General features: G+C 35.4%; 1 protein-coding gene across 1 annotated transcript in view; it reads right to left on the reverse strand.

Moving 5' to 3' along the window:
- Positions 1-2,310: 2,310 nt before the first annotated feature.
- MAP4K5 (mitogen-activated protein kinase kinase kinase kinase 5) overlaps positions 2,311-23,191 on the reverse strand; it is a 144,854-nt gene continuing 123,973 nt past the window's right edge. Inside the window, 5 exon segments of the mRNA XM_036841713.1 lie at positions 2,311-3,947; positions 6,356-6,411; positions 9,424-9,494; positions 12,043-12,135; positions 14,530-14,598. Of these exon segments, the coding sequence (XP_036697608.1) occupies positions 3,860-3,947; positions 6,356-6,411; positions 9,424-9,494; positions 12,043-12,135; positions 14,530-14,598 (377 nt within the window). The 3' untranslated portion in view covers positions 2,311-3,859.

The raw sequence follows: 23,191 nt of genomic DNA on the forward strand, positions 1-23,191 counted from the left end.
AGTTGGGGAGTGTTCCTCCCTCTGCTATATTTTGGAAGAGTTTGAGAAGGATAGGTGTTAGCGCTTCTCTAAATGTTTGATAGAATTTGCCTGTGAAGCTATCTGGTTCAACCTTAGGTAAGTTTTTGCTTAGAAATAATATCATCACTGATTGGGACTTCCCTGGCGGTCCAGTGGTTGAGACTTCACCTTCCAATGCAAGGGAGTGAGGGCTCGATCCCTGGTCAGGGAGCTAAGATCCCATAGGCCTTGTGGCCAAAAAGCCAAAACATGAAACTAAGCAATGCTGTAACAAATCCAAAAAAGACTTTAAAAATGGTCCACATCAAAAAAATCTTTAAAAAAAAAAAAAAAAGGAAATAATATCATCACTGATTGAATCCCTCCACCCATTTCTGATTTCAGCCACAGAGGCAGAGCTCAGGTTTATCTCCTACTCTTCCAGCTTTCTGCCTCACGGTATTCTGTGACACTGAAGGAGCCCACGTGGCCCAAGTACAAGCTGCAACTTGGTACTTCAGGAGGTAATGTCCCGGCAGCAACTCACCTAGTGAGGAGCGTGTCAAGATAAATGGTCCAGCCACTTGTCTTTCAGGAGACAATTGTGGGAACTATCACAGAGCTTCACAGAAGACCTGGTGGATCAAGCTGCCATTGTCTACACAGCAATGACCTCAATAATACACCTTTACATTGACCTTTCCTCCTTCTTCATTTCAGTATCACAAGTCCCTCACTCTGATTTTTTGGGGTCTGGGAGATGCATCAGGTAATTTATTATTTAGTCTTTCTGAAAAAGCCTCTCTGGGAACTTCTGATATGCTTCACTATGTTCTGTATGTCTGGTGTGGTGTCATCCTTGGATATCTCATCATCATCATCTGGGGAGTTCCTTCATCTCTCTCCTATGCTGAATCCCAGTCTTTGCACCTATGTCTTCATATTGCTTGGTTTATGACCTTATTTTTATGAAGCACATCCTCTAGTAGGTTCTTGAGAAAGACTATGAAAGGTAAAGTTTGTGAGACCTTGTACAAATAAAAATGTCTTCATTATAACCTTAGGTTCAATTAATAGTTTATTTGAATCCAGAATTTTAGGTTGGAAATTTCTTTCAGAATTTTGAAGGCACTGCTTCTGTTGAAATCTGAAGTTATTCCGATTCTTATTTCTTGGTATTTGACCTGCCCCTTTTCTTCAGAAACATAACAGATCTTCTCTTTGACCCTGACATGGCTGAAATTTCATAATAGATTTTTTTCATCCACTGTGTTCTTTCAATCTAAAATCTGAAGTTCTTTAGTACTGAGAATATTTCTTGAAATACTCTGATTCCCTATTTTCTCTATTCTTTTTGGAACTCTGGGAGATTGGATATTGGGCCTCCTGGCCTGTTAATTTTCTTAATTTTTTTCTCCAATATTTTCATTTCTTTTTATTTTCTGAGAAATTTCTTCAACTTTATATTCTAAATCATCTATTGAATTATTCAGCTATGCTATATTTTTTCTAATAGCTCTGTTTTTTTGAAAGCTCCTTTTTTAGTATCCTACTGATTCATAGTTGCAACATCTTTGCAAAGATACTTTTTCTTTTGACATTTTCTTCATTCTGCATAGTCTGTTTCCATTAGGTGCTTTTTCCCCTATTGTTTTCTCTCTTCCCTGTAAGAGGCTTTCCTCAGATGTTTCATAATTCCTGGTTGTTTAATTATTTTTATTATTGTTTTAAAATATTTATTTACTTTGGCTGCACTGGGTCTTAGTTGTGGCATGCGGGCTCTTCGTGCGGCATGCAGGCTTCTTAGTTGCGGCATGCATGTGGGATCTAGTTCCCCGACCAGGGATCGAACCCGGGCCCCCTGCATTGGGAGCACGGAGTATTACCCACTGGACCACCAGGGAAGTCCCTGTTTAATCATTTTTAATAGCATAGGACTAAAAGACTAACTGTAAGCTCTGGATGCATGCAAAGGGTGGTGGGCTCATTACGATTTTCACTGTAGATTTATCCAGCTGGGCAGTTTAGCCAGGACACTTCTGATGTCAGGATCTCTTTAGGTCTTTCCACTTGCACTGACCAGATGGCACAGAGAGGACTCTTCCAGTATTGTTAGGATGGGAAGATCTGGCTGCCAGGATTCAGAGAGGAGGAGGAGGATATTGGTCTTTGTATCCAGAATGTAAATATTTCCTGTTTTGAGTATGGTCCCCTGCCATCTATTGTATCCAGTGTCCTTCAGTCCAGAGGCCCCATTTAACATGCCCAAAATAAACAGCAACACACTTACTGAAATCATAGCATTTTTAAAGGACAATACTTTATATATTTCATTTGCATAATATTTTATTGTTTGCATATTGCATAGTGAAAAGAACAGAGTCACAAGACTCATAGTCTGGCTCAACCACTAACTTGCTGTGTGAATTGGGTTAAGTCTCTTAACCTTGCTAACCCCTTATCTCCTCATCTAAAAAAAGAAGATGATGATAATACCTACTATACAGGACTGCTAAAGACCGAATGAGATAGTTACACTGTCTTCCTCTCAAGGAACTGCTGAAAATGAATCTGTAGTCTGCTCTTGCCACCCCCTTGTTCATCATCTCAACAATAACTGTTAAATGCATTAAGACAATAGGTACCAGTGTGATGCTTTCATTTTGAATACTAACAATAGCAGAAAGGAAGAAAACTCAAAAATGGCCCAATCCTTACTTATCTTTAGAATACTGATTTTTATAATACTTATTTATACTACCCCATCAGGAATTAAATTTCATTTAAAGATTTTTTTTTAAAACCTACTCAAAATGAGGATCTATATATGTGAAAAACCCAAGAATACACATGTAGTTGCTTTACAGTTTCCCCTCTGGTATAGTATAAGTAAAATACATATCACGGGCAGTTAAACACTTTTCCCCCCTACATTAGGGATGATAATATATATGAAGATTAATTTCTTATGCATTATCCCTAATGTAAAAAAAAAAAATCACAGGTATATTATACTGCTTGTCAAGAATACATACACACGGTAGTCACATCTAGAAATACACACTTCTTCTAACAATATTTCAACCATCATCATTATCTTCTGTATGAACCCCTACAATTATATGTAGTTGAAAACACAAAACTCTCTTTTAAGGCAATTCTGGATGATATTATATTACAAAATACTTGTGTTAAATAATATTGCATGTATGTACTGAACCTCCAAACACAGCCTTCAAACCCTCAAAGTACTAGTCTTAAAAGGTAAACAAAATTTTTATATATTATAAAAAAATTTAAGCTGCTCTGCAACCTTCCTTTACTAAAAGTTAGATACATTACACCACTCCAGCAAGAGATTAATAAATAAGGATTAAATATTCTATTTTACAAAAACATACAGAATGGCCAATGTAAAAGTGAAAGGCTTACCTGATAATTTCTTTATCAAATTATGTTCATTAAGAAGGAATAAAACATGGTATAAAATGAGAAAACTGTCACTAAATTTACCTCTCTGAAGATAATCACATGAGCTGTTATCTAAAAATACCATGGCATCCTTGTTACAAACATTATTTTTTTTAAAAAGACTGTGTTTCCTGGAACTAGAGGACTATCTGTCTCATAGCTTTTATTAAGCAAACTTGATAAAACCACCACATAGTGGCAAGAGATAGAATAGCTGTTTCCAGCTACAGAAAATACTGAATTCTACCTTAAAGTACAGATCATTTGAGATATAACCCATAACAATTAAAGCAAATCATAGTGTAGTTGGTACTGAATTTCCTTAAGATATTTTTGCTTTCAATGGCGTGTATTCATTTTCCTGTCATTTGAGACCAGTTTCTGTTGCTTAGTAACTATTTTCATGTCCAGCCAAGATGTAAAGATTGCTGTGTGCAGTAGGATTTTCTGTTGGCCTACTTTCCAAAACAACAACCCTGCAATTAAATCAAAACAAAAGTCTTGTTAAAGAGTAGAAACAGAGATTTCATCTTCAAATATTAACATCAAACCAGGAAAGAATATCATTGTTCACATTCACATAAGATTACACAGAGATCACATTAATAGATGCACAGTCAAATTCAGCTTTACATTTTACAGCTTAAAAACAAAACTGAATAAGAATTGATGAATTTATGAATATAAAATATTAAAAACATTTCAGGATAGTCTCATCTTATTCCAACTAAAAACAAATTTGCTTACTCATATATGCCCAAAAAAGGTATAATAAAGCTTTAGAACATACATGAACAAGAAGGGGATGGAGGAAGGGCTGAGAGAATAAACAGGATTTTAAGAGGCACCCACTCACACTGTTCTTCAAGGTATTTGCAAATAAATAGTTTTAAAAAGTATGAAATTGGGCCATCTCCCTTGTCCCTGGAACAAAGGCAGGGTAAGAGTTCAATGAAAGGACCAATAGGAAGAAAAACCAATCAAGTGTTATATCATAGGATCTACACTGTGGGAAGACAGGTTTGAGAACAAAATAAAAAACAATATGCCCATGCAGAGAAAAAAGTCTAGAAGGGGAAATGGGGGGGGGGAGTTGCATAAATAATTTATATTTTTCTAGTGTATGAATTTCCTACAACTAGCATATTATTACTCTTGAAATGAAAACAACAAAAAAGTAATATATACTTAAAGTATGCATTAAAGAAAAGTAGAAAGGGAAAATAAAATTACCTATAATTCAACTGCCCAAAGTTTACCATTATTAATATTCTGACATAGTTTTCTTTCCTCCTAGACATTAATACCTATATTTAAACAATACAATTTAACAAATCACTTTAAAAATTAAGACAAAACAAAAGCCTTGGTTAAGATATATGTCTTAAAATCAAGGAGATGCCCAAGTAAGAAGATAACCAGAACAAGGCAATGGTCTGAAAAAAGTAGTTTTTTAGGGCAATAGTGACAGAATGGAGAAACAATACGAACAAAGAAGGGGTAGATGAAAGAGAAAATTCTGAAAATTCTGGGGGAAGGAGTTGGAAGGAAACAAGTAACTAAGAGAAATGGTTTCTGATGCCTACCCTCTATCAAGCAAAAATCTCTCATACTATGTCTCACCAGAGTGCTATTTGTGCCAGGATCACTGAATGATCTACAATTCCTTTGTCAGCCCTTCTTGGAGAAGCAAAGGGCCTCCCATTCGACAGTCATTTACCAGGTGGTCCTCCAATTCTCTTTTTTGCAGGACTAGTTACTAGGTTGCCATGCTCTCTGGGCTTGCCTTTTCAATGGCAATGGGTAGTTGCCATTTTCCAAAAATCCTTTTTCTCTTTAAAAAATTTTTATGGAGTCATAACTCCAATTCTCCCCACCTTCCTTAAGTGTGTAATATCTAAGCAATGGTTTTGTGACTAGACTGAACTTGAAGATCAGAGGTTCTCAATCCTTGCCTCAGGACTAATGTATACCACTATAGCCAGTTTTGCTGCAGTAACAACTTTTGGAAAATAGGAAGGGATAGGTATTTTATTCATTGTAGAGGTAGATAACATAGACTTTGAAGAACAAAAGCTATAATTCTTTTTTCATGAGACGGCATAGTTTTGGAACTTATCTTTCATTTTGATCACAGAGACCACATAATTCCTTCTAATTTAGAATGACCTCAGAGACTCAGTCAAATATCTTGTGATATAAAAGTAAACGTCAGGAGGTACACATTCTATTGGATATATACAGTAACAGTTAATAGAAGTTAACATGCCAGGAAGAAATGATGAAAACAAAGGAGCCTGAAATATGTCATGGTACTAGGGACATAAACACCTATTTAACACATTTTGTCTTGGCTGAGTATAACTGTTTCTAGAATCATGATCCTCACACTAACAAAAGCTTGCTTAATTGACTAATTAAAGTATTTCTCTCTCTCTCTCAATAAAGATACAGGGAAATTTCTCTAAGATTCTGAAGCCTCTAAGAGTTTTGTTTAACATACATAAAAATAAATAAATGAACAAACCAAACAAAAACAAACACGTAGATACAGAGTGGCTACCAGGGGGAAGAGGTAGGGGCGGAGGGAGAGCGAAATAGGTAAAGGGGGTTAATTGCGTGGTGTTGAAAGGAAACTAAACTTTTGGTGGTGAGCACACTGTAGGGTATACAGAACTAGAAATATAATGTTGTATACATGAAATTTATATAAATGTTATAAGCCAATGTTACTTCTATTGAACAATATAAATAAACATATTGAAACAATATAAATAAGTATATTGAAAAAGAAGTTCTGTTTGAAACACAGTCAGAGGTTGACAGTATAATTAAAAATACAATCGTTGAACTCCTTTGGTAATAAAACAACCAAACTATTAACCTGTCTGATCCTAATAAGCGGAAAACTCTTGTTTCATCTGAAATCTCCTGGGTAACCTATGAAAGAAAATAGCCCATATTATTAGTCACCATATTATTTAAATTATAATTTAAAGATCATTTAGATAGAGCAAGTATTAAAAAGAATGATAATTTTTTTTTTATAGCTACTTTATTTATTTATTTATTATTTATTTCTGGCTGTGTTGGGTTTTCGGTTCGTGCGAGGGCTTTCTCTAGTTGCGGCAAGCGGGGGCCACTCTTCATCGCGGTGCGGGGACCGCTCTTCATCGCGGTGCGTGGGCCTTTCACTATCGCGGCCCCTCCCGTTGCGGGGCACAGGCTCCAGACGCGCAGGCTCAGTAGTTGTGGCTCACGGGCCCAGCTGCTCCGTGGCATGTGGGATCTTCCCAGACCAGGGCTCGAACCCGTGTCCCCTGCATTAGCAGGCAGATTCTCAACCACTGCGCCACCAGGGAAGCCCTGATAATTTTTGATAGACTCAATTCCTCAAATTAAATAGATTTTAGTAAGTTTTTTTTTTTTGACTGCTTATTACTAGAAACAAATCAACATTTATGGAATATCTGTATGGGTCAAGCACTTTCCTTAGAACTTTTTATGATATGTATTATCATTCCCATATTATTAAAGAGAAAACTAAGACTCAGTGAGGTTAAGTAACTTACTTTTAGGTCATATAACTAGTAGACCCAAGATCTGAGTACAGGTTTGCTGGACTGCACAGCCCCTACTCCTTCCTTTATGTCATAGGGCAGATGCTTGAGGTGGCACCCCTTAGCCCACCTGATTTCAGCAGAGCTGCAGTAGACACTCCCGTGCACCAGTGTCTTACATCTGTGTACTGGGGGTATTCCTCTGCTCTGTCTTCTCCAAAACTAAAGAAAGAAGGTACTCAGTCGTGCACAGGTACTATTCCAAAGTGTGGGGAGTTGACACCTCTGGGGGAAACCCTTAACTACCAGGGACAGCAGTTGGTGTATAAATGCACCCGCCTCCCCACCTTCTGATGAGCCAATTCTGAGGTGTGCTCCACACTGTTCCTCAGTAGTCCCTATGGGATTAAGCCCTCATTGCCCATATTGAGAACCAGTTTATTAATGTGCTCTTTGTCGGCTTTTTGTCCCTCTCCATCTTACATTCCTTACTCTGTCACTTGTTTTCTGGGATCTACTCCCAAATAAACAAGGACCTGAGACCTTGTTTTAGGGTCAGCTTTTGGAGGAACCCAAACTATGACAGTGTGGATATAAAATAAGTATAAAAATACTCTGCTATCAATGAGTTTGCAGTCTAGCTGGGAAGATGGAATTAATAAACTTGAATCAGAAAATAAATCTGGTGCTATACTAAATGCAGCTGATTTTCAGAGTATTAAGTTCAGAAATGTTCCAATCATTGTGGACTAGAATGGCTGAATATTACATTATGAACATTATAGCTAGGCTCAAATTGAACGATTAGAATAAAACCAGAAAGAAAAAGGTAAGCAAGATGACTTAAAATAGGAGGTAGAATTCACACTTGATATGGTAAACAACAAGTAACTTCTACAGATTTCTAACCACAGGAGTGACACAGTGAAAACAGCATCTAAGGACAATTAATGTTATGGCAGTAAGTAAGACTGTAGGCTTCATTAAATGCAGGGGCCTGGTGACATTTAGTGACATGGGTCAGTAACTAAACGGACGCTTTCAAAGACAGCTGATTTATGTCATTTTCTCTTGGAAGCATTCTAATTCCACTGATTTACATCATTTTTACTTGGAAGCATTCTACTTCTGCATTCATATAAAAGGTGGAAATAGTTATATCTAAATAACAGTGTAAAGGTAATTCAAATAGAAGATTTTAAGCTTCAAAATAAGCCCATAAATTTGTGAGGCCCTGGTGTGCAAGAATTACACAGGTACTCACACAAATGGGAAATGTCTCTGTTAGTATTCTCTTAACTGTTAGGATTCACCTCTCAAGGTGGGAGTCCAAGTCCCACCTCTTACATGAAATGTATCCCGATTATCTCAGTAGAAGTGATTTTTGGAGACCCTTCACATCCAGGCTCTGTCACTTAACTAGTTCTGTAACTCTGGGTAAGTTACTTAACCACTCTGTACCTGTAAAATCGGGAATATGAATAGTACATAACTTTACTTTGAATTGTACCTAAACCCCACTATATTATTAGCCTTCAGTAAGCTAGTATTTGTAAAGTGCCTGGAAGATAGACATCATAAGGGTTTGATGTTATTTATAATTATGCTTCATTATGTCTTCAGTGCTATAATAAGAATAGTGTCCTAAATGTATTTAATACTCAATAAATATTTAGTAAACGAATTAATTTTCTTAGATTTTCCTTAGTCCTGTGATCCAATACATATTAATTTAGAATTTTAAATATAACATTAAAAAAGAAGCTGCAGGGGCTTCCCTGGTGGTACAGTGGTTAAGAATCCGCCTGCCAATGCAGGGGACACGGGTTCGAGCCCTGGTTCAGGAAGATCCCACATGCCGTGGAGCAACTAAGCCCGTGCGCCACAACTACTGAAGTCCGAGCGCCTAAAGCCCGTGGTCCCAACAAGAGAAGCCACCACAACGAGAAGCCTGCGCACCACAACGAAGAATAGCCCCCATTCGCCGCAACCAGAGACAAGCCTGCGTGCAGCAACGAAGACCCAACGTAGCCAAAAATAAAAATAAATAAAATAAATTTATAAAAAAAAAAGAAGCTGCACATTTATAGACTATGGAAAAGGCTTATTACCTTTAGAAAAGTTTAGTAAGTTTAGCAACCATATTTATAAATTACAAATAAGAGGACTGAAATTGTGTAAACTCATGTTTGACAATTCCTTGTGGCCACTGAGAATACAATAAATACAAAACTGAACATTATCTGAAGGGAAAATACTGGCAGTTTTGTTCTACCGGCATTAAAAGCATTAAACATAGCAACATGGCTTCAGAAAGAAAATACATAAAACGAATGTTTCAACATTTAAAATCTTTAATGGGAATCACTGGAGGTAATTTGAGAAATCTTACCTCATCTGATTTGAAGCTTTTACCCTGCATTCCATGTTTCCAGAAAGCCAACACACTGTCTTGAAGGCATACTAAAAAGATAAGGGAGAATGGGACTAAAATAAGGCACATAGTAGTAGTGCATTATACATTTTCCTTAACTGTCTTTAATAAATGATAATGTAAGGCTATTCAAGTGCTTGGTGCAAAATGCCACTGTCTAGACCATTAGTTCCCAACATTTTTGTGGCTAAGTCGTGTCAAAGCTCAAATAATTTATTGAGGCAGGGTCATGGAAGTTTTCAAAGATACGTTATAACAGGCATTTATTTAAAAATGGGCTAACTTTTGATGAGCTGGACATCCGCATATTAATTTTTCTTTCATATACTATCTTTTGTCTTACGTAAGTAAAATAATAAAAACATAACTGGTTTTTTGGATTAAAAAACATGATTATTTAAATAATGTGATATATTTAGAAGTAGCTATTCAGGAAGCATCTTTTATTTCTGTTCACATATTCCCTATTATAAAATTAATTTTTAAAAATAAACCTGTCCTGTAATCTAAAATTTAACCACACTCTGAATATTTTTGATCTGTGAACCAATTCTTATTTGGAGGGGCTAGGGGCTCTCAGCTATAGTACTCACTGCTGCTGCCCAACCCCATCAGGCCTCCAGAGCCCACCGGGCCTTTGCCCTGGCCTTGCAGGTCCCACTGTTCACAAGGGTGGTCACAGATTTGAGCCAAGCTTGCCCAACTTCTTGATGGCTTTGGATTCAGGAACGACCGTGACCCCAAAGTGTGGCCACCTAATGACATGCCATATCCCCTCTTGCTCTCCACCCATCTCCCACGATCCCCTGGGGTGGCCTGAGGGTCTTGGAGGAAAACCTGTTATCGCTGTGCCTTGTCCATTTCTGTCTCCTGCCTGTGCTGGGCCCACTGAAGCACACATATGGGGTCACTTAGTGGTTTAGAAACAGAGTGGCAGGGCCCCCAATTTTGGGGTGGGGGGAGGCAGCAGGGCCTCTGGGTCCTTCCTGGCCAGAGGCTAGAGTCATTAAAGCACAGTGAGAGAAGGAGAAAACCAATTTGATTGTTGGAGAGTTAGCCATATGCCCTATACCAGTAAAGATGGGAGAAAGTGATTGAAATTTATTATATTTCTTACTAGAATATTGACTCTGTAAAAAGTTAATGTAAGAGTGTTCTGGAAACATAATTTAGCTCAATAAACATAAAAGTATTTTACAATAACAAATCATACAAGTTTCACTAGCCATGAAATAAAAAAACAGGTAGTACTGGCTTTGTTTTTAAAAGGTGACTTGAAGGGACTCTTTTTACCCAGGAGGATCCTTGAAATTATTCCAAAGTTCACTGGAAAGAAGAGAGGGTAGCCTAGGAGGAACAAACTTTTGTATAACGAAAATAACCTAAAACATTTGGCATATATGAAAAAGTTGAGGTACTAGTGTGTTTCAGTTAAAATTAAGAGGACCTAAAGATCTGTATATTGGAATCTCTATTGAAAAGATTAAATCTTAGAAACTGGCATGCAATAGCCAGCATAAAAAGGAGTAAAAGAAGAAAATATTTCCAAAATTCCTTTTGTCATGGCACCTACAGAAAGTTTAGGTTTTCTGCTTGAATAAAATTTCCAATCATAAGCAAATTATTTCTATGTAAGATGTTTACCCAGAGGGATGAATGTACTTTGCAATAGGGCAAAACTCCACTTGAGAAACCATTAAATTTTAAAAAAATCAACAGAAAACTTTCTAAACAGTGACAAACACATTTTAAAAAGTATATACATTTAATTATAAAATACATATATTTTTTACGGCTCAAATAAAAATCACCAATTTTGTTTTAACTGTTTTTGACTTAAAGTAGAACCATATCATGAATTGTTCAAAATGTTTCCACCCATGGTATTTTTTCATAAGTTCTATCACCCTTGAGGAAAATACTTACTGACATATAATCAGTGAGGATGCAAACAATAATAATTTTTATCATAAAACCAATGATATTACAGAGTAAAACACTCATTGACAAGGAAGCAAATTCAAATGGCATAGTATTTTCCAGATTCTGTGGGAAACTAGTTATTTATATTTAAATAGACCTAAAAGCAAAAACCATCAACACACACCAACCAGAATCTTACACGGCAAAGAATTCTAGCATATCTAACATCGTTAATCACATCACACAAATACCTTCATGATTTGGAAAGAATTGGAAGAAGTATAATTCACTTGATGCAGCAAAGGGAACAATGAATAGAAGAAATGATTTCATGTTTTAAATATTCAAGAAACGACAATAAAAGATTTATTATGGTCCAGACCTGCACTGTCTAATATTATAGTAACTAGCCCTGTGTGGCTATTTACATCAAAATTTAAATTAATTAAAATTTAAAAAATTAAAATTAAAATGTAGCACTAGCCATGTTTCAAGTACTTAACAAGTGTGGTAATGACTACTGTATTTAAGAACACAGGGAACATTTCTATATCAAAGAAACATCTTTGAGACAGTGCTGGTCTAGATAACCCTAAGTATAGAATGAACAAAAAACCAAGTACTCTAAATGCATTATTAAAAAAGGAGACTTACCTACAGATTCAATGCGAAAATCAAAACTTAGCTCAGAGGCCAGTTTCTTACTTGATTTTAGTTTTCCTTGTAGATTTACAATTTTTACAAATTCTTAAAAAAAGAAAAAACAAGTCAAGACTGGAAATGCAGATTTGCTAAAATAAATGTAACTTGATAAGTGGATTTTACATGGATATATAACAATATTCTTAATAAAGTTCAATTATTTCTCTTGATTCAAGTATGCCCAGTGAAAAATTGTCACTGATATGTTCTATAAGAGTGAGGCCTCCGTAAATGGCAATCCCACCAGTATTTTTTTTTCATAGTTCATACTGAACACTTATGTTCTCATTTTTTAAAAAGTGAAGTGTTTCTTTAATAGTGGTTACCTTGGTGCCTAAATATTCAGCAATAAGAGTTGGGTTTTTTCCCTTACAAATTACATAACATATGATAAATAATATCTGCAGTAATTCTTAACTTTAGTATGTAACTAATATTCTACAGAAGTACAAGGGAGGAAAAAATAGTACTCTCAAAAGTCAGAATTTCTTTATAAGTAAACTCTGGGATAGACAGTGTATGTGAATATTTCTATTTCCCTTTTGTCCATTTGTTTTTTAATTTAACCATCTTAGCTCTGACTTGGAAGATATCTTCTCTCTGCATTACTTTCTCATCTACCATTATTTGTGATTACACACCTATCTCCATTGCTGCTTAGTAAAACTGATTTATACCATAGAGTTGACAAACAATTTTCAAAGTGTTACACTGCTCCCCTAAGAAAAAAAGAACAACTGAAGAAAGTCAACTTTCCATTTACCATGAATAGCTGCGAAATGGAAGTCCTAGTTAATCAAAGGTTTAAAAAATTTTTTTAAAAAATCCATAAATCAACAAAATGAAAACTAAGTACAATTTATTTTACTTGGATGACTCAGAAGGTATTTAGGCGTTTAATGTTAAAGGTTCAACACTACTACAATTAAATTCTGATCATTTGTTTATTTCATTAATCAGTACTGAGCTTTCTACTTGTTTGGGTAAAAAAGAATTTATCAAATTCACTTAAGAGTAACCAAACAACATGCCAATCTTATCAGTATTCAAAGAATCAAAAGTACTTAAGGGATAATGGGCAAATGAAACACTCTGGGGTTTGGTTTACTTATCTATAATATTAGATGATCTTTATGATTCTATAAGGCAAATCCACTAGGGAACACTTTAGAGAATAGAAATTAAGACAAAAATACAGGTAAATTCCGTAGTGGAACAATTTAAAAAATAACCCTAAACATCTATGGGCACGTTTGGTAATTTTAAAATATTGGAATGAATCAAACCACAGCAAATATTGCCAAATTTCAAATATAATTCCAAGTCTGGGTGAATTTCACTTGCAGGATTCATTGCATTAAAGTAAGGGGGATTTTAAGAATTAGAGTGCTTTGTTTGCAAAATTGAAAACACCTGTTGTTAAAGTTTTTCTGTCTCTTCCACTGCATATACAGTACAACACACATCTATCGATAACATCTCTCGCTGCATCAAAAGAATCACAACTAGCAGGTAAAGGTGTCAAATCTATTTGTGCATTAGAATATCACATTGACATGATTCTAAAAGTTCATGTTATATGACTAGAAGTGACCAAATTAGTATAACCTTCTATTTTTTCATTAATTACAATGAATTATACAGAATTTTATACAGAGTAATTTAATACAGAATTTTACCCCAAGGTTATGGAAAACTGTCTAATACAGTTGTCCCTCGGTATCCACAGGGAATTGGTTCCAGTACCCCTCACAGAGACCAAAGTCCATGGATGCTCAAGTGCCTTATATGAAATGGCCTAGTGTTTGCATATAACCTATACACAACCTCCCATAGACTTTAATTTTTAAAAATATTTTTACTGAAATATAGTTGATTTACAGTATCGTGTAAGTTTCAGGTGTATAGCACAGCGATTCAGTTATACATATGTGTGTGTATATATATGTAGATATAGTCTTTTTCAGATTCTTTTCCCTTATAGGTTATTACATAATATTGAGTATAGTTCCCTGTGCTATACAGTAGGTCCTAGATTACTTATAATACCTAATACAACACAAAAGCTATATAAATAGTTGCCAGGCACTTGCAAATTCAGGGTTGCTTTTTTGAGCTTTCTGGAATTTTTTTTTCTAAATATTTTCAATCCATGGTTGGCTGAATAGAGGATGTGGAACCTACAGATACAGAGGGCTGACTGTATAATGTTTCCAAGTAGGCCAAACAGAATAAAGAAAAAGGTCACAGAGGATAGTTTGACAAACAGATCAATTAGTTACTATATCTGTAGCCAATTTCGGTTTTTCATCAATAAAACAATGCCACTTAAGGTGGAAAACTGCAAATCTACTTTACTGATTCTATTAGAATCAATTCCATGAAAAGGTATGTTATATCAAGTACTATACTTAGAATAAACTTTAAAATAATACTTACTGTCTAAACACACTAAAACAGTATCTCTCTCCAACTGTGTTACATGAATGGAATCTAACTGTTGGCTGCCTTGGGGGGGAAAAAACAAGGTTACAGTTATATAACATGCTTTAAAAACTAGAACTTAGAAAAGAAACACAAATTCTGATTTTTTTCTGTGATTTTAAACTAGTCTTTGAAATAAACACAGAAATTATATTTTGTAGTTCTCTTGTCAAAAACTGTATGTAAGTCAATTTAAAAGAACGAAGTCCTAAGCAAGGCTAACTGAGCTGAGAAAGGCTCAATATTACATTTAGTTAATACCTCAGCTAGCTCTAGAAAGATGAGTTACAAAAATAAAACGAAGCAAACGGTAAATGTGGGGAAGAAAGTAAGAGGCATACTATACAGTGACTAGATTTTGCTTTGCATTTTACAGTAGCCAATGGGAAGATGAAAACAAGATCAGTTAGGTGCATCACAGTGTCCCTGAGATAAAAATAAGTCAGTAATTCAGAAAAAGCAAAAGGATTAACGAAACTATTAGAGAGAAATTTTCCTGGTATGGGGGGTGGGGCGGGATGGTGTGTGTGTGTGCGTGCACGCACGTAGGAAGGAGTTCCTGTATTAACAGGACACCAGGGTAGCATAATGAACAATACTGTCAACAACATCTTTGCAGGAAGCAACTTTCATCACTTTGCTGATATTCACAGGGCTACTTCTCTTAACATCCGCGAATAGAAGTGATGACATTTTTGCAAAACATTCTTGGTAAAACAATTTATTTTAGCCACACAGACTGCGTGAATGGTCTAGATGAAGCTAAGAAAAGATTTTAGATAATTTAGAGCAGTCATTCTTTTTGTTTGTTTTTTGCTTTTTTTAAACTAATTTTTATTGGAGTATAGTTCATTTAAAATGTTGTGTTAGTTTCTGCTCTACAGCAAAGTGAATCAGTTATACATATACATATATCCACTCTTTTTTAGATTCTATTCCCATATAGGTCATTACAGAGTACTGAGTAGAGTTCCCTGTGCTATACAGTAGATTCTTATTAGTTATCTATTTTATATACAGTACTGTGTATATGACAATCCTCTTGAAGTTTTTTATTTTTTATTTATTTATTATTTATTTTTATTTATTTATTTATTTATATTTATTTATTTATTATTTTATTTATTTATTTATTTTTATTTATTTTTTATTTATTTTTATATTTATTTATTTTTTATTTAGTTATTTATTTTTATTTATTTATTTATTTTTTATTTATATTTTTTTATTTTTATTTATTTATTTATTTATTTATTTATTTTTATATTTATTTATTTATTTTTATATTTATTTATTTATTTATTTTTATATTTATTTTTATATTTATTTATTTATTTTTATATTTATTTTTATATTTATTTATTTTTATATTTATTTTTATTTTTTTTTTTTTTTTTATTTTTTTATTTTTATATTTATTTATTTATTTATTTTATATTTATTTTTATATTTATTTATTTATTTATTTATTTTTATTATGTTATATTATTTATTTATTATTTATTTTATTTGATATTTATTTTCTATATTTATTATTTATTTAATATTTTTTTTATTTTTTTAATATTTTTATTTACTTTTTTTTTTTTTTTTTTTATCTATTCTTCTTTATTTATTTTCTAATTATTTCTTTTCTATTTATTTATTTATTTTATATTTCTTTTTATATTTTTACTTTATTTATTTCTTATTTAATATTTATTTATTTTTTCTTTTTCTTCTTTTTTCTTGCTTCGTGCTTGCTGCTTGCTGCTGCTGTGTTGGGTCTTTGTTTCTGCGCAAGGGCTTTCTCCAGTAGTGGCAAGCGGGGGCCACTCCTCATCGCAGTGCGTGGGCCTCTCACTGTCGCGACCTCTCCCGCTGCGGAGCACAACCTCCAGACGTGCAGGCTCAGTAGTTGTGGCTCACGGGCCCAGCCGCTCCGCGGCATGTGGGATCTTCCCAGACCAGGGCTCGAACCCGTGTCCCCTGCACTGGCAGCCAGACTCCCAACGACTGCACCACCAGGGAAGTCCAGCTTTTAAAAAAATTTTTTTTAATTTAATCTTATTTATTTTTTTATACAGCAGGTTCCTATTAGTCATCAATTTTATACACACCAGTGCATACATGTCAATCCCAATCGCCCAATTCAGCACAGCACCACCCCCACCCTCCCACGGCTTTCCACCCTTGATGTCCATATGTTTGTTCTCTACATCTGTGTCTCAACTTCTGCCCTGCAAACCGGTTCATCTGTACCATTTTTCTAGGTTCCACATACATGCGTTAATATACAATAATTGTTTTTCTCTTTCTGACTTACTTCACTCTGTATGACAGTCTCTAGATCCATCCACGTCTCAACAAATGACTATTTCATTCCTTTTTATGGCTGAGTAATATTCCATTGTATATATGTACCACAACTTCTTTATCCATTCGTCTGTCGATGGGCATTTAGGTTGCTTCCATGACCTGGCTACTGTAAATAGTGCTGCAATGAACATTGGGGTGCATGTGTCTTTTTGAATTGTGGTTTTCTCTGGGTATATGCCCAGTAGTGGGACTGCTGGATCATATGGTAATTCTGTTTTTAGTTCTTTAAGGAACCTCCATACTGTTCTCCATAGTGGCTGTATCAATTTACATTCCCACCAACAGTGCAAGAGGGTTCTCTTTTCTCTACACCCTCTCCAGCATTTGTTGTTTGTAGACTTTCTGATGATGCCCATTCTCACTGGTGTGAGGCGATACCTCATTGTAGTTTTGATTTGCATTTCTCTAATAATTAGTCATGTTGAGCAGCTTTTCATGTGCTTCTTGCCCATCTGTATGTCTTCTTTGGAGAAATGTCTATTTAGGTCTTCTGCCCAGTTTTGGATTGGGTTGTTTGTTTCTTTAATATTGAACTGCATAAGCTGTTTATATATTTTGGAGATTAATCCTTTGTCTGTTGATTTCTTTGCAAATATTTTCTCCCATTCTGAGGGTTGTCTTTTCGTCTTCTTTATGGTTTCCTTTGCTGTGCAAAAGCTTTGAAGTTTCATTAGGTCCCATTTGTTTATTTTTGTTTTTATTTCCATTACTAGAGGAGGTGGATCAAAAAAGATCTTGCTGTGATTTATGTCAAAGAATGTTCTTCCTATGTTTTCCTCTAAGAGTTTTATAGTGTCCGGTCTCACATTTAGGTCTCGAATCCATTTTGAGTTTATTTTTGTGTATGGTGTTAGGGAGTGTTCTAATTTCACTCTTTTACATGTAGCTGTCCAGTTTTCCCAGCACCACTTATTGAGGAGACTGTCTTTTCTCCATTGTATATCCTTGCCTCCTCTGTCACAGATTAGTTGACCACAGGTGCGTGGGTTTATCTCTGGGCTTTCTATCCTGTTCCATTGATCTATGTTTCTGTTTTTATGCCAGTACCATATTGTCTTGATTACTGTAGCTGTGTAGTATAGTCTGAAGTCAGGGAGTCTGATTCCTCCAGCTCCGTTTTTTTCCCTCAAGACTGCTTTGGCTATTCGGGGTCCTTTGTGTCTCCATACAAATTGTAAGTTTTTTGTTCTAGATCCGTAAAAAAATGCCATTGGTAATTTGATACGGATTGCATTGAATCTGTAGATTGCTTTGGGTAGTATAGTCATTTTCACAATATTGATTCTGCCAATCCAAGAACATGGTATATCTCTCCAGCTGTTGGTATCATCTTTAATTTCTTTCATCAGTGTCTTATAGTTTTCTGCATACAGGTCTTTTGTCTCCCTAGGTAGGTTTATTCCTAGGTATTTTATTCTTTTTGTCGCAATGGTAAATGGGAGTGTTTCCTTAATTTCTCTTTCAGATTTTTCATCATTAGGGTATAGGAATGCAAGAGATTTCTGTGCATTAATTTTGTATCCTGCAACTTAACCAAATTCATTGATTAGCTCTAGTAGTTTTCTGGTGGCATTTTTAGGATTCTCTATGTATAGTATCATGTCATCTGCAAACAGTGACAGTTATACTTCTTCTTTTCCAATTTGTATTCCTTTTATTTCTTTTTCTTCTCTGATTGCCGTGGCTAGGACTTCCAAAACTATGTTGAATAATAGTGGTGAGAGTGGACATCCTTGTCTTGCTCCTGATCTTAGAGGAAATGCTTTCAGTTTTTCACCATTGAGAATGATGTTTGCTGTGGGTTGGTCGTATATGGCCTTTGTTATGTTGAGGTAGGTTCCCTCTATGCCCACTTTCTGGGGAGTTTTTATCATAAGTGGGTGTTTAATTTTGTCAAAAGCTTTTTCTGCATCTATTGAGATGGTCATATGGTTTTTATTCTTCAATTTGTTAATATGGTGTATCACATTGATTGATTTGCGTATATTGAAGAATCCTTGCATCCTTGGGATAAATCCCACTTCATCATGGTGTATGATCCTTTTAATGTGTTTCTGGATTCTGTTTGCTAGTATTTTGTTGAGGATCTTTGCATCTATATTCATCAGTGCTATTGGTCTGTAGTTTTCTTTTTTTGTAGTATCTTTGTCTGGTTTTGGTATCAGGGTGATGGTGGCCTCATAGAATGAGTTTGGGAGTGTTCCTTCCTCTGCAATTTTTTGGAAGAGTTTGAGAAGGATGGGTGTTAGTTCTTCTCTAAATGTTTGATAGAATTCACCTGTGAAGCCATCTGGTCCTGGACTTTTGTTTGTTGGAAGATTTTTAATCACACTTTCAATTTCATTACTTGTGATTGGTCTGTTCATATTTTCTATTTCTTCCTGGTTCAGTCGTGGAAGGTTATACCTTTGTAAGAATTTGTCCATTTCTTCCAGGTTGTCCATTTCATTGGCATAGAGTTGCTTGTAGTAGTCTCTTGGGATACTTTGTATTTCTGCAGTGTCTGTTTTAACTTCTCCTTTTTCATTTCTAATTTTACTGATTTGAGTTCTCTCCCTCTTTTTTTTTGATGAGTCTGGCTAATGGTTTATAAATTTTGTTTATCTTCTCAAAGAACCATCTTTTAGTTTTATTGATCTTTGCTACTGTTTTCTTTGTTTCTCTTTCATTTATTCTGCTCTGATCTTTATGATTTCTTTCCTTTGGCTAACTTTGGGTTTTGTTTGTTCTTCTTTCTCTAGTTCCTTTAGGTGTAAGGTTAGATTGTTTATTTGAGGTTTTTCTTGTTTCTTGAGGTAGGCTTGTATAGCTATAAACGTCCCTCTTAGAACTGCTTTTGCTGCCTCCCTCCCATAGGTTTTGGATCGTTGTGTTTTCATTGTCATTTGTCTCTAGGTATTTTTTGATTTCCTCTTTGATTTCTTCAGTGATCTCTTGGTTATTTAGTAACATATTGTTTAGCCTCCATGTGTTCGTGTTTTTTACATTTTTTTCCCTGTAACTGATTTCTAACCTCATAGTGTTGTGGTCAGAAAAGATGCTTGGTATGATTTGTTTTCTTAAATTTACTGAGGCTTCATTTGTCACCCAAGATGTGATCTATCCTGGAGAATGTTCCGTGTGCACCTGAGAAGAAAGTGTAATCTGCTGTTTTTGGATGGAATGTCCTATAAATATCAATTAAATCTATCTGGTCTATTGTGTCATTTAAAGCTTCTCTTTCCTTACTTATTTTCATTTTGGATGATCTGTCTATTGGTGTGAGGTGTTACAGTCCCCCACTATTATTGTGTTACTGTCGATTTCCTCTTTTAGAGCTGTTAGCAGTTGCCTTATGTATTGAGGTGCTCCTACGTTGGGTGCATATATATTTATAATTGTTATATCTTCTTCTTGGATTGATCCCTTGATCATTATGTAGTGTCCTTCCTTGTCTCTTGTAACATTTTTTAAAGTCTATTTTATCTGATATGAGTATTGCTACTCCAGCTTTCTTTTGATTTCCATTTGCATGGAATATCTTTTTCCATCCCCTCACTTTCAGTCTGTATGTGTCCCTAGGTCTGAAGTGGGTCTCTTGTAGACAGCATATATATATATACGGGTCTTGTTTTTGTATCCATTCAGCAAGCCTGTGTCTTTTGGTTGGAGCATTTAATCCATTCACGTTTAAGGTAACTGTCGATATGTGTGTTCCTATGACCATTTTCTTAATTGTTTTGGGTTTGTTTTTGTAGGTCCTTTTCTTCTCTTGTGTTTCCCACTTAGAGAAGTTCCTTTAGCATTTGTTGTAGAGCTGGTGTGGTGGTGCTGAATTCTTAGCTTTTGCTTGTCTGTAAAGCTTTTGATTTCTCCATCAAATCTAAATGAGATCCTTGCCGGGTAGAGTAATATTGGTTGTAGGTTCTTCGCTTTCATCACTTTAAGTATATCATGCTACTCCCTTCTGGCTTGTAGTTTCTGCTGAGAAATCAGCTGTTAACCTTATGGGAGGTTCCCTTGTATGTTATTTGTCATTTTTCCCTTGCTGCTTTCAATAGTTTTTCTTTGCTTTTATTTTTTGCCAATTTGATTACTATGTGTCTCGGCGTGTTTCTCCTTGGGTTTATCCTGTATGGGACGCTCTGTGCTTCCTGGACTTGGGTGGCTATTTCCTTTCCCACGTTAGGGAAGTTTTCGACTATAATCTCTTCAAATATTTTCTCAGGTCCTTTCTCTCTCTCTCCTCCTTCTGGGACCCCTATAATGCGAATGTTGTTGCATTTAATGTTGTCCCAGAGGTCTCTTAGGCTGTCTTCATTTCTTTTCATTCTTTTCTCTTTATTCTGTTCTGCAGCAGTGAAGTCCACCATTCTGTCTTCCAGGTCATTTATCCGTTCTTCTGCCTCAGTTATTCTGCTATTGATTCCTTCTAGTGTAGTTTTCATTGCAGTTATTGTATTGTTCATCTCTGTTTGTGTGTTCTCTAATTCTTCTAGGTCTTTGTTAAACATTTCTTTCATCTTCTCGATCTTTGCCTCCATTCTTTTTCCGAGGTCCTGGATCATCTTCACTATCATTAGTCTGAATTCTTTTTCTGGAAGGTTGCCCATCTCCACTTCATTTAGTTGTTTTTCTGGGGTTTTATCTTGTTCCTTCATCTGGTACATAGCCCTCTGCCTTTTCATCTTGTCTCTCTTTCTGTGAATGTGGTTTTTGCTCCACAGGCTGCAGGATTGTAGTTCTTCTTGCTTCTCCTCTTTAAGCTTCTTATGAATATACTTTGTCTTGCGTTCATGACACACTTGGGAATTTCAGGGTGGACCAGTGGTTAGGACTCAGCGTTCTCACTGCCAGGGGCCAGGGTTCGATCCTTGGTTGGGGAACTAAGATCCTGCAAGCCGCACTTCAATAATTCCTCTTTTCATTTCAGCTAACATTTTTGTCTTGTTCTTCCCACTCAAACTATCAAAAAATGTTGTCCACCTTTGCTGTCTCTATTTATTTACTTCCCACTCATCCTTTGCCATTGTAATCTCAGAGCAGTCATTCTTAACTACGTCTCTTTGGGACACCCATAACTCCTCTCCCTTAAAAACTGCACATCTGAGCATAAACACAAAATTATTATTTTGGGTTTTTGTGGACCTTCCAAAGTCCATATGTAGTGAAGAATCCAGATGTACAGAATTGGTAAACTGTTGTCCTTTGGCAACATTCCAAAAAATAGCTTTTCTCAGTAAAGCTATGTTCGTGCATTTATTCAACATTTATTGAGTGCTGATAAGTGATAAGCACCATCCTTGGAGAAAAGGATACTGCAATAATACATCAAACTACGACTAAAAGAGTCCTGGAATAGGAGTTCATTTTAACTGTTACAGCTGTTGCCAATTCAAGGCATGGCCTCAACAATCAACATACCTGGGAGATAGATTAGCAATCATTTATGAAAATGGAAAAGCCTAATAAAGACAGTTTCTGCTTTAGGGTGATTTGAATGTTTACCCTCAGAGTCCTGGCTCTCCTTAGGAAGTAATTTTGGGTCTGCCTTAATTTTAGCCTAGACAATGTTAAAAGTGGGTAGAACAGTTTGCCTCTGGCATTAAAAAACAAAACAAACAACAGCAAAAACCTCTCAACCCTCACCCCTGCAAATTCACAAGATGACTCACTGAATGCCCAGCCTTAAGCAATGTAACCTCCTAATACATCATACAGAAGATAGTAGTTTGAAAACTCACATTAGATAATCATATGAAATGACTTTCTCTACACTATTATTGTATACTAACCAGTAAAAACAAGTTGGGGCTGTCTGCCAAACATGATCTTGGTTTTTAAATAAACTGACCCATAACTCTTCTTTTTAGCAATAATTACATGATAGGAACACGCTTCTATTTGGGTTGTTTATATTTTATGATAATAAATGTCATTTCCACCTTTCTGTTAGGTATACCAGGAAGATATGCATCTACCTCAGCCAAAAACATTATTAGAAAGAAAGGTGGGTGCAGGTGGGGTGGGAGGGTAAAAGAATACATTCCTATTTTATTCTACTGGAAATTATAATTTGGTCTATAAAGACAGTGATATTAGACCAGGGCATGCTGGAACTGGCTTGTACTGGACTGATAAATTTTCAGAAATTTTGCAAGCCAGATGACATGAAGTTGGTAGTCTGAAATTGGCTGTGGTGGGAGCATTTATACCACAGAAATAGGCAACTGCTACCAACCAGGCTTCTCTGCACCCCAAGAGTCTATTGTTAAACATT

Source organism: Balaenoptera musculus, chromosome 2 (genome assembly GCF_009873245.2).
Source record: "Balaenoptera musculus isolate JJ_BM4_2016_0621 chromosome 2, mBalMus1.pri.v3, whole genome shotgun sequence".
NCBI classification, from domain to species: Eukaryota; Metazoa; Chordata; class Mammalia; order Artiodactyla; family Balaenopteridae; genus Balaenoptera; species Balaenoptera musculus.